The sequence below is a fragment of the Phocoena sinus genome, chromosome 2 (assembly GCF_008692025.1).
Source record: "Phocoena sinus isolate mPhoSin1 chromosome 2, mPhoSin1.pri, whole genome shotgun sequence".
In the NCBI taxonomy this organism is placed as follows: domain Eukaryota; kingdom Metazoa; phylum Chordata; class Mammalia; order Artiodactyla; family Phocoenidae; genus Phocoena; species Phocoena sinus.
In genome coordinates, this window is record NC_045764.1 from 127830091 (window position 1) to 127842845 (window position 12755).

The 12755-nt window shown below is 37.3% G+C and overlaps 1 protein-coding gene and 1 non-coding gene across 2 annotated transcripts in view; both read right to left on the reverse strand.

Annotated features, from left to right (window-relative positions):
* Window positions 1–1297: 1297 nt before the first annotated feature.
* Window positions 1298–1461, reverse strand: LOC116750079. Its single transcript, XR_004348815.1, has one exon. It is a non-coding gene; the product is annotated as a U1 spliceosomal RNA (small nuclear RNA).
* A 49-nt stretch (window positions 1462–1510) lies between these two features.
* Window positions 1511–12755, reverse strand: part of L2HGDH (L-2-hydroxyglutarate dehydrogenase) — a 51335-nt gene continuing 40090 nt past the window's right edge. Inside the window, 2 exon segments of the mRNA XM_032618226.1 lie at window positions 1511–3541; window positions 11840–11971. Coding sequence (XP_032474117.1) covers window positions 3346–3541; window positions 11840–11971 — 328 coding nt within the window. The 3' untranslated portion in view covers window positions 1511–3345.

Below are 12755 nucleotides of genomic sequence, written 5' to 3' on the forward strand. Positions count from 1 at the left end.
TCCGCCTGCCGATGCAGGGGACACGGGTTCGTGCCCTAGGTCCGGGAAGATCCCACATGCCGCGGAGCGGCTAGGCCCGTGAGCCATGGCCGCTGAGCCTGCGCGTCCGGAGCCTGTGCTCCACAACGGGAGAGGCCACAACAGTGAGAGGCCCGCTTACCGCAAAAAAAAAAAAAAAAAATTCTCACTGAAAAACATTTTCAAGAAGGACTTAACTTTTCTCCCATTTACTCTCTCCTACTTCCTCCATTTATTTAAAGCTACAAATGCTGCCAGTCAGTAGCAAACCAAAGCAATGCCACAGGAAACAATAAATGTTGTTGTCACTCACTTTCATGGTCCGTTGCTGTAGCTAACTCTGGTCCTCTTAACAGTCCACCTGCTGGAAAGAAATTGGAGCAGGCACTCAGATAGATGATTTGCCCTATAACCCATATGGGAGGCTCATGCCCAGAACCCCAACCCCGTGTAAGAGGTAGCATACCAAAAATGTCTTCCCAAGAGGAACAATAATTTTGTATGAAATTCCAAAAGATTTACTTATTGCCCTCCTCCCCATGGAAAAAGCACTGTGTATTGGTATGTTATATACATTCTACTATGGAACAGAAATAATGTTCCCTGGTACTCTGGGTATGAGGATGACACTGAAGTCAGCCAGATATTGCTACCACTACCAAATGGAGAGCCATTTTTTGTAAGTAGGAAAGTGCTCCACTTTTGTTTTCTTTTGGCTGTGTTGGGTCTTCATTGCTGCACACAGGCTTTCTCTAGATGCAGCGAGTGGGGGTCACATTTCGTTGCGGTGCTCGTGCTTCTCATTGCGGTGGCTTCTCTTGTTGCGGAGCACGGGCTCCAGGCGCGTGGGCTTCAGTGGTTTCAGCTCACGGGCTTAGTTGCTCCGCGGCATGTGGGATCTTCCTGGATCAGGGATCGAACCTGTGTCCCCTGCAATGGCAGGCAGATTCTTAACCACTGCGCCACCAGGGAAGTCCCTAGTGTTCCACTTTTTAACCAAAATATAAACTACTCTACCTCGTTTTTACATTATACACAAATACAAGCTTTTTTTTTGATTGGCTGCTATTTAAAGCCTATTGATAGCTCAAAATTTATATGAATCAGAGTTTTTAAAAAATCCTTATTTCTCCATACCCCTGTGTCATATTAACCACCATCCAGTACCCACATTAAATGGATGACACACTAAAGGTTCTCTTTAGTATTAGATAAACACAAACCACTGGACCCCTAGAAAATGGTCTTGAAGGATCTCTATTGTTAAAACAGAAAAAAACAGGGGAAAGCTCAAACACAGTTCCCCAATACCACAAATCATGCAGCCAAGTTTCCCACATTTGGGGAAATTGCATGGGTCAGCACATCCGGAGTGCAATGCATGAGCTGCACCCTGGGAAAACCACCTTCATGATCATGGTATATCCCCTCCCAGGTAAGTACTGAATCAGAGTTTTTATGAAACTAAAAATTATGTTCACAACACCAAAGCTCATTAAAATATTTTTAATATTAATATACAATTCTTCTCTCTTAGAAATACACAAAACTTTAAAATATTATAGCATTATTCCACAACAAAACTCTATTGACATAAATAAAAACGTTTTACAAATAGAATAATCTACACATTCAAAACGCTTTCAATCATTTTTTCACTTGTATTTTTTGGGGTATAGTAAAGATCCAAATGGAATGGGGGTTGCTTTAATTAGGGTAGTTATTTTTATAACTTCAGTCTTTCACAGCTTAGTGTATATGGAATCTTACTGTTAATGAAATAGAGAATTGTAATATTTTCCATCTCTTAATAGTCTTGCAATGAAACAGAAAATACCCTGTGTATCACATTTCTTGGAAGAATCAGTTGTCATGAAGGACCATTAGGGCTTGTTTCCTCTGTGAATACTTTCCAACTGCTTTCAGTATTCTCATCCCAAGTGCTGAAGAACTGTCTAATCTATTCACCTGAGATGTGCTATTCTGTAACATGAGCTGATGATGTGTAGCCTTTCAAATTAACTGATGAGGTAGCTCAATCAATGTAATCATTGGCTTGAAGTGAAAAGGAAGAAAACTGGTAAGTTTTGCTATCAACCAAAATGCTCATCTTTCTGACTCATCCATCACACAGTTTTGGAGAGACGAGAGGAAAGAAAAAATGAAGACTGGAAGATTAATCCAGAGAGAGCACATGTGAGGGAATGGATGAAAATTTCTCACCTAAATGGTGGTTCTGCAATAAGTTTCCCCATATTATACCATATTTTCATTTATATTTCTATTTTCCAACATCCTGAATTGCAAGAATCATTTCAACAGATACCACACACACACGTATATATATAGTACATAGTATACAGTATGGCACTGGGCAACAATTTAAAATACTCATGAAATACACACGATTGTAAGGCACTTTTGCGGTGTACAAAAGTGAATGCCTCAAAATTAGGTATTTCCCCAAAATGAAGAAACATCCTCATAAAGGTTTATAGGATTCTGGAAAAGTCAAGTAGGCATGAATCATTAGTGATCTTGGCCAACATCTGAGAACCTTGGTATGACTGAAGAACAGAGATATAAGAGATAAATACTATTTTAAATTACAAAGTTCTGTATCTCAGTGTCAGGATTCTAAGTTCTTTTAGTTTCTCAACCACAGAAGACTGAAGAGTAAGCAAAATACTCATTGTGGACTGCTGTTTAGATTTAGGGATGACACCAGACCAAGTGAATTATAAAGAAACTGGGAATAATAAATGCTTTGAGTTTCTTTTGCAAAGTTATTTCTTACAAATGTAGATAAGACAGAATCTTATTCAAACTACTTCAAAATGTGAAATTTCATGTATTTGAATCAACAATTTTAAATTCCCAAATACAAATACTGTTGCTCTAAATGATGTGAGCTTTTCTATGACTCTTCAAAATTAAAAGGTTTGCAACCTACAATATATTTTCTTGTCTAGGAAAGACAAAAAAGCTTAGATATTATAAAGCCAAAAAGTTAGGGGAATAATCACTTTTTCATGCTATAGTTCCCAGAAATTCCAAAAAAAGCCAAATCTCTAGATCATGGTTGGTGAGGACAGGTCATTAACAAAGTCAAGAATTCAGGACAGATACAACTGTACCTTTTATTATTTTTAAAGAGCATGGACTTTAAAAAATCATTATTTCCATATTACATAATTTAAAATATTCAGTGGTTATCTAAAATGACATTTTAAACCATTTTTCTTAAATGAAACTTAAAGAATGTAGTTAGTACATTCTTGTTGCTGAATGTGGAGATTAAAATGCATACCTAGCTCCTTTCATTATCTACAATTCAAATCTCTGTTGTACTTCATCTGCAATCATTCCAGAAATTGCAAGGGAAGAAGTGGCAGCAGGGGAAGGTGCATTTCTCACATGAAGAATGCGATTTCCAATATCCCCAACTCCTCCATCAAATACAAAATCTTCTACGAGATTTCCGTCTCTATCCAGGGCTTGGGCTCTTACTCCAGCTGGACCTCTGCAAAAGCAAGAGTGGTAGTCATCTGATTAGAAGCGACAGGACACTTTACATACGTGTCAGTGGTTTCAAAGTATTCTTAAAGCAATAAAGTCTTTATTCTTCTAAATGCACAATTATGTGAAAACCCGATAGGTTTGTGTTTAGCCAAAGGCTGCCAGTTGTAGCCTCTCAAGCATATATCCTTACCCTACAATACACAAATGCGTTCTTTCCAAAAGTAGCAGATAAATCCTTTAATTAGAATACATGTATTTTTATTTAAATTTACAAAATGAATTTATTATACAATCAATCACTAGAATAGAAAGCAAGATAATACAAAGTAAAGAAAGCAAGAATTATGTGTGTCAGCTACATTCCTACATGCGCTACAGAATTCTAAGTATTTTTATGTTTTGTTTTGGTTGTACACTATTAAAAGTTATGGAAAAAATATTTGCAAATGGCAGCAAATTCTGGCTTTGTAGTTTGTTTTGATTTTTAACGGTTTAGCATTTAATATCAGGATAACCTTCAATTACTTAAAGAGAAATGACACACTCTCTTAATTAAAGGAAAAGCACAAAAATGAATTAACAGCATGTTAATACAGTAAGAGCCTTTAACATTAAAAGTTCTGTTTTACAACATTTGAGTTTACAAATTAGATTTTTTTTTTTTTAGTTTTAAAAATAAAGTTTACAGATAAAATCTGGATAAAATAATTTTGGAGTCCATAAGCGCCTCTACTGAAACTGCTTAAGAAAACCCAGTTTGCAAACAGCTGCCTTATACACACCAACAAGACTCTAGAAATCAGGCAACAATATTAAACACTTTTTATTGATTCTGGGCAGATGCAGATAAGCACTTGAGGAAGATACAAAGAACAATACAAGAGCACTGCCCTCTAAGACCTCAGCCTGGCTGAGGAGACATCATGATAATAATAGCTATTTTTTTACCAAGTGCTTACTCCATGCTAGGAATTCTCTCATTTAATCCTCACAACAACTCTAAGAGGCTGATATGTTTATAGTTTATATTTAACAGCAAAGAAAATAGATTAAGTAACTTGCCTGAAGTTACATAGCTATACAGTTCATCTGTAGAGAGATAAATAAGAATTACAGCAACAGGGGTGAAAGGTTCTGTAATAAAAGTAATCTGTAACATAGAAGGCTGCAGGGAATCTAGACAGGAGATTTTTGAGCTGTAAGGATTTCCAAGTAAGAATCAGATACAAAGGGTTGCCCTGGTGGCGCAGTGGTTGCGAGTCCGCCTGCCGATGCAGGGAACACGGGTTCGTGCCCCGGTCCGGGAAGATCCCACATGCCGCGGAGTGGCTGGTCCCGTGAGCCATGGCCACTGGGCCTGCGCGTCCGGAGCCTGTGCTCCGTCCGCAACGGGAGAAGCCACAACAGTGAGAGGCCCGCGTACCGCAAAAAAAAAAAAAAAAATCAGAACAACACTTACAGCACAAAAAGACAGAATGGGACTGAAGCTGAAATTTCTTAGGGTAAGGATACATAACAGCCTATTAGCCAGTGTATGGTCTATTTTGTACATTCCGTGTTTGTAGCTTCTCTCAACCAATCAAAACAGCATTTCACCTCTCTTTTCTTGGATAATGCTCCTATTGCTGTTGTGAGCATCTCTATGAGTTTTCTTGTCCTTCTCCTTTTATCTCACAGAAAGCCAACATGCAGGGGACACACAGTGGCATGACTACCTACTGATGTTGAGTGTTCAAAATAAAAACTTTCCTCTCCATGAAGGTTTAGTTACTCTTCCTTACTCTTCCTAAGCAAATAGAAGTTAGTACTGATTAACTACAGTTAAAAATGTGTCTATATTTATTTATTCCTCTTACAAACACCAACTATGTTCTCGACATCCCCTACAGTCCTGCCCAAGTATTCAAAACCTATAATCCAAACTGTAAAAAAAATATACAAGATTAACTTTTTCTAAGAAACTCACTTTAGTTCAAACTAAAGTAACTATTTAACATGGCATGTTTAAATTACCAAATTCTTCATGCTCCCTATTCAGCACTTAATGAAATTTCAGGGTTTTTCTTTGCATGATTACATATAGGCATTCCCCCTCAGAATATCTCAGCTTGAGATGAATATTATAATTTTGAAATTTCAGGTAAAATAAACCATAAACATCTTCAGGGCCAGAACTGAATCTTATACAACAGCCCTATTTTGCCCCCATGTCTAGATTTGTGTACATAAGAAGTATTCAATAGGGATAGAAAATTTGAATTGTTTAACTCTCAATACTTTTAAATTCTATTTTAATAACTGAAAGAACAAATGATTCAGCAAATTTAATATTTGTGAATTTAGCTATATTTAACTGTTTAATGCTATTTGTAGCCACATATTTTGCCATATTTGCAGCTAAATTTAATAGAAATGCAAGGCCTAGACCCTTAAATATGTCTAGAAACAACAGGTAAATATGTAACTAACGGCACTCATTCTTCTGAGAAGTGTTGTATTTATTGCTTTATTATTCTGTGGCAGGCATAATCCTGTGGGCTAGAAAACAGCTATGACAGGCTACAACTGACATCTCTGGACAGTTCCAAATAGGACAATTTAGTATTTTATAAAACTCACATGGGATCTACTGTTAATCTAAAAACAGAAGTTCACAGGAGCATATTTAAATTGGGAGTGGTGATATAGGGCAAGTCAACCATTCCATCTTAATTTCCAAATGTGAAGGAAGGGTATTTTTGTTATTAATATTCAACCAAACTGGATTGCAACAAGAGAACATGGTTTTTCCATGCCCAGTTCTTTAATTTTGTTGACAAACTGGTTTAGGGCTTAGATCATTTTAAGCCTTAGTAAACGTTCTGTGAGTGCTTGAATAACATGAGTATTCTATAACGGGGGTGAGGGAGTTCTATGCATCCCTTAAATCAAGTGGTTTTGTTTGTTGGTCTTTTAAGTTTTTGGCCATGCTGCACGGCACGTGGGATGTTAGTTCCTTAGAAGCACAGAGTCTTAACCACTGGACTGCCAGGGAAGTCCCTAAATCAAGTGTTTTAATTGTGTTATTCAAATCTAATTTTTTTTTTTTTTTGGCCATGCCGAGTGCCTTGAGGGGATCTTAGCTTCCCGACCATGGATTGAACCTGGACCCCAGCAGTGAACCGAGTCCTAACCACTGGACAACCAGGGAATTCCCCTCAAACATAATATTTTATCTGCTTGAGCTATCATCTATCAACAGACATGTCTTAAAATCACCCATCACAATTATAGATTTGATTTCTGCTTCCAGTTATGTCAGTTTTTGTTCTCTGTATTTCTTAGCTCTGTTATCATACGCAACAAATTTATAGTGACCCTCCTTATTTATAACAATAATTTTTTACCTTAAAGTGTATTTTATCTAAAATGAACCTAGGACTCATCTTTCTTCGAATAAGCATTTGCCTAACACATAGGTGGATTTTTAAAATCCAACCTGATAATCTCTGTCTTAACACATATGCATTTATTATAATTTCTGATATTTGATTTCTACTATATTATTTTATGCTATTCAACCCGATCTTTTTCTGAAGTTTTCCCACCTCCTTTCTTGACTTACTGAGTTTTCTACATTCTTTTTTCTTGCGCTACTATTTGGAAGTTATATAATCTATTTACATTCTTTTTTTTTTTTTTTGCGGTACGCGGGCCTCTCACTGTTGTGGCCTCTCCCGTTGCGGAGCACAGGCTCAGCGGCTATGGCTCACGGGCCCAGCCGCTCCGCAGCATGTGGGATCTTCCCGGACCGGGGCATGAACCTGTGTCCCCTGCATCGGCAGGCGGACTCTCAACCACTGCGCCACCAGGGAAGCCCTATTTACATTCTTGTATTTAGTTTTTTTAATTCAGATGGGACTCACTGTGCATCTTGAATTTTATGTCATTTTGTCCATTCCAGAAAATTCTCAAATACTTTTCTTCAGAGTACTGCCTCTTCTCAACTTCTCTGGAACTCCTATGAGATGTAGGCTGGAATCTTCTCATCTTCTCCATGTCTTAATTTGCACATGATGCATCTTTAGCTTACAACATTGTTCTCTAAATTCTTCAGATTTACCTTCCAATTTACTAATTTTCTCTTAAGGGAGGTCCAACCAGCTGTCTAACTTAATCATTTGAGTTTTAAAATTTAAGAAGTATATTTTTCATTTCTAGAAATTCTGATTACTTGGTTTCTAAATTTGCCTAGGGTATTTTTTAAATTATTATTCTTTTTCAGTTTTTTTCATTCCCTTTTTTTAAAAATTCATTGGAGCATACTTACTTTATGGTTTCTAATATTACTATTATCCAAAGTTGCTAGAGTCTAATTCTAGTATTTATTCTATCTGCTTACTCTCACTTATAGTGCTTTGGAACTTTTGTTGGTGAGTTCCTATTCAGCAGGGGGCGTTGGGTTGAAATTATGTCCCTCCACAGAGGTTTTATATTTGCTTCTGTCAGACACTCCAGGTGTATAACCATTCTAGGAACACCTTTTTTTTTTAATGGAAAATATTAAACATGTACAAAAGTAAAATGAACAGTATAAGGAACTCCCATGTATGTATTACCCAGTTTCAGTAATAATCAACACACAGCCAATCTTGTTTCATCTATATCCCCACTCTGTCTACCTCTCTCCACTGGATTATTTTAAAGCAAACCCCAGATGGCGTATCATTTCACTTCAATGTATATTTCTCTTAAAAGGATTCTTAATAATAATACAAAACGACTAACTGCTTAGTATCAACCATATTCAGTCTGTGGTCAAATTACCCTGATTTTCACTCACTCTAATCTGTTTAAAGTGAGAGAGTGAGAGGCAGAAGTGTTAGTCTGAAGCAGGATCCAAATAGGAATGGATCTACTTTTTAAGCTAGATCCATTTCTCAGCTTAAAGTCCCTAGATCAAACTAGTGGTACAAATTGAAACTCCAAGTACTTGTGAGGGAAGGCCCAGGGTTCTAGATTTTTAGGAGATTTTTTTTCTAGACTTCCTTTTTAATGAGGGTATAGCCCTTCCAGAGTCCCTGGTTTTACAAAGGGATCTCAGTTCCAACTCTTTACCTTTTACAGACCCAAGGCTTCCTTTCCAGCACTTGAGTAGCAATTAAAATATAAGGTCCCTAATGTTTTATATCCTGATTTGTGTGGTGGATACATGAATTTATACAATTTCCGAACTTCATTGAGCACTCAAGATCTGCATATTTTATTGTCTGTAAATCACAGATCAATTAAAAACAAAACTCAGTTATATTTACATCAAAATCAGAAAATCCTCCCTACCTTTCCAAGTCAGCATCAGCACTAATTCCTCTTAGTTCTTGGGTATTCAATTTCCTCTCTGTTTTCGTTTCTGGGATGCCCTTATTTTCTTGCACTCTCAGCTGTAAGCATTTCAAGGGATTTTTATTGTATTTTCTCCAGACTCTCACTAGTATTTTGCAGTGTGAGAGTTACCAAATTCTCTAGACTAGTAGCTCTCAAACAGGGGAGACTTTGCCCCCTAGAGGATATTTGGCAACGTCTGGAGACATTTTTGGTTGTCATACTAGGGGAGTACGGCTGGCATCTAGTGGGTAGAGTCCAGGGATGCTGCTAAACATTCTACAGTGAACTGGACAGTCCCCCACAATAAAGAATTATTTGGCCCCAAATGTCAACAGTACCAAGAATGAGAAACCCTTTTTTGCAAAAGGGTCTAGATCACCTTTATTGCAGGATTTTTGGCTTTTACCCTTGCATTTCACAGTAGTGTAGTCTTTAGCTATCACTTACAATGAAAACATCTTGCCTGAAAATTTACTACAGAATTCCCCCAAGAAGATATTTTCAAAATGAAGTGTGGGAAAAAGAGGGGATCTTGGCAAATATGTCATCATATTTTACATCCTTACAATGCTAACAGATACAAACTACTGTTAGATTGCCATGTCAAAATTAATCACAGAACAAATTAAAGGACTTTAGAGCTAAAATTAGGAACCTTAGAGATCATAATTTAATAATGAGAAGTCTGTATACCTAATGCATACATTTGACAGGTTATAACTTTACATTCCAATCTAATGTTCACTGGTAAGTTATTGCCCAAGATACTCTGGCTGGGCAATGAGAAGTCCAACTGGATCCCTTTTGGTAGCTACTGCAACTAAAGGACACCATCTTGAGCTAAACATTCCACTAAAGTGTTGCTTTGGTTCTTTTTTACTATCCAGAACTACCTAATATGCTTCTTCCCCAATATTAATGATAGGGCATTTATGGTGTTATACTGGTTGCAATCAGGACTTAGGCTTCAAAATGTGGGAAGTCTATTGACCTTATTTTTTTGTATTATTATTATTATTATTATTTAAGATTCTAGGCATATAACAAGGTACAGAGAATAACATAATGAACACCAATATTTTTTTTACCAAACAGCTTAAGAAATAAGCATTATAGATATGATAGAAGCCCCCTGTCAAACTCTCTGCATCCCATTCTCTTGTCTCCCCGGAGATAAACACTCTCCTCAGTTAGGTGTTTATCACTCTCATGTTTGTTTTTATTTTCACATTACATGTGCAATCCATATACATACACAGTATAAACATATAAATGGTATCAAACATATCTTCTACAATTTTCTTTTTGTTACTGATAATTTCCTGCATTTAAGAGCTACAGGAATCAAATGGAATTGCTGAATACGTTCAGCTTCTCTATCTTCAGAGAGAAACTCATCTGTGACTGGGTTGAATTTGTCCCCAAATGCACCTGCCTACAGTGTTGTGTGCCCTTTTCTACTACCTGGTAATGAAACTGGTAACTGAAATTCACACCTTTCCACCCAGAGACAAGGGTATTCACCAAAACCCACAAGCCCCAAGGTTCAGTTCTACCACGTGAAATCCACTGGTCTAAAGAGTTTTCCTCAGGCTTCTACAAAAGAGTGGTAATCAAATCTGCATAGTGAATTCACTGCAACTATTTATACACAGAATTCACTATGCCCACCTATTGTGTTTTCCAAGGAATATTAACAGCAGTAAAAGACACTAGATTTGACCAATCTATTTTCAGATATAAAACATAACAAGTCTGCTAAAGAAGACCACAGAAAACATAAAAGCCTTCATTTATAGGTGAGTGAAAGAACATAAAGCCTAGATATTTTTATCCCTTCTATTTCAGAAGGTGAGTAGAGGGCTGAGAGAGATAAGAGTTAAAAACATTAGCTGGGTTTTAATAGTTCTTCTAAGGATTCAAAGAGGCTGGTCTGAGAATGATACATGAGAATCAGATTTAGACCAGGAGGCTCCCCTGAGGGAGACAGCTGACGTGATTATTGCTCTCTTCCCAGATACAGAGGCGAGCTGCTGATATATTACACCAGGCAAGTTCAGCAGCTGTTACTGAGGAGACAGACACTTAGTGCTCTAGAGATCCATTGCAGGATGGATTCAGGGAGGAGAGGATCTCAAAGACCACTGCTGATTAGGCCTAACAAATGGCTGGTTCAGGGGAAACGTGAGCACCCTAAAAATATCACCAAAAAGAAAATAGGCTTGTGTGGCATTTAGGACAAGGTATAGATCAAGTCCAGAAAGCCTTTTATCTTTAAGAAAAAAACACTTTTTTTTAAGGAATCCTTCCTTTGCCCCACACGCCCACAGCAAGCACTCAGACTGATTGCTACCATACTATTTCCCACTTCTGTTCTACAAATAGTCCTTGAGGGAAGTAGGATCCAAGAAAGAACAAAATAAGTACAGAGGAAGCAAGGTAAGATGCCAGGTATGAGTATGTTTCTAAAAGCTTTTAAGAATCAATCAAAGAATAATGTTTTAATATGCTTATTACCTAATTAGGTAACATGGTGATCAATGATCTTATACAGAATTAAAAGTCAGAAGGCTTTGGAATCACAAGAGTAAGTGGCCAGGGAGATTAAAAAAACTTCAGGTGAGATGTTTATCATGAGTGATAGCTAGACACAAAAGTGAAGGTGGCATCATAACACAACTGAAATGGAGATTTCAGCTTAATGCTGTAAGGTAGTCCAGATAATCATAAATGGACCTAGTTCAAGCACTAAGGGCCATGATGCAGCAATGCCCAAACTGCAAGGGGAATGAACAACTTGTTGAGAAAGAGAGAGCACACAAAAATTCAGTGGACACACTGATTGAAAGTGTGCTTACAAGTCACCAAGTCAGACCCACCTCCCAAGTTCACCTAGGACATGACTGTATTTACAACCCTTACGGCTTTTCCTTACCTAAGTATGTCACTGATAGTAATTTCAGGGATAAACTTTTGAAGATGCTTCACTGTTGCACTGAGAAAACAGGCCTTGTACATTTCATTAACTCCATAGGAAAAATTCTGGAACACCAGTTTAATCAAGCCACTGAAAGCAAAGAAAATAAAATCTTTATGAGAGAAAGGAATTCTTTATTATCATACAACACCTTTACAGCTATTAGATTTGGGGGTGGGGTGTGGCATCACAGAAATCTATGCAAAGTCAGAAAAACCACATATTAAAAGAAAATCAGCTTTTGGCCTACGTAAGAAGGAAACTTCATCAAAGGAATACCTTCCCAACTCTAAAAGTAAACACCATTCAAACTCAAATTCCCAGGGAATGCTGGTTTCAAACTAGGATAAAGCCTGCCAACATCAAGGCTTTCTAATGCAATGTTATGTGCTTTCAAAACACACCTAAAAGGCATTAAAGATCTTTAAATCATGGCATTAAACATGTGGGACATTTACCCTACTTTTCTTTAGTCAGCCAGAGGTGAGACGCTCTAGTAGTGATTCTCACGTGAGACTCTGGGGAGCCTATGTACATCTGTATTTTTATAAGCATACGTGCTAGGAAGCCCCATCCTAAACCTGTTTCAGAATCTGTGCAGGGTGAAACTCAAGTATAGCTTTAAAAGCTTTCTAGTGATTTTGATGATGTGAAACCCTCTAGAGAGCAACAGTGCTAAAAGGACAAAATACTTCACTGAGTTATTTCTTACAATAGTAAACAATCTGCATTCCAGGTCAACACAGCAGTACTGTTAGTCTTCCACAAAAAGAAACAATCTTGCTTATCAGCAGTTTCTCCAGAGGTTTTCAAAATCATGGTGACTGGCCTGAAATGATCTTATCAAAGTAAACCATCTACTGATTTTGAGAGA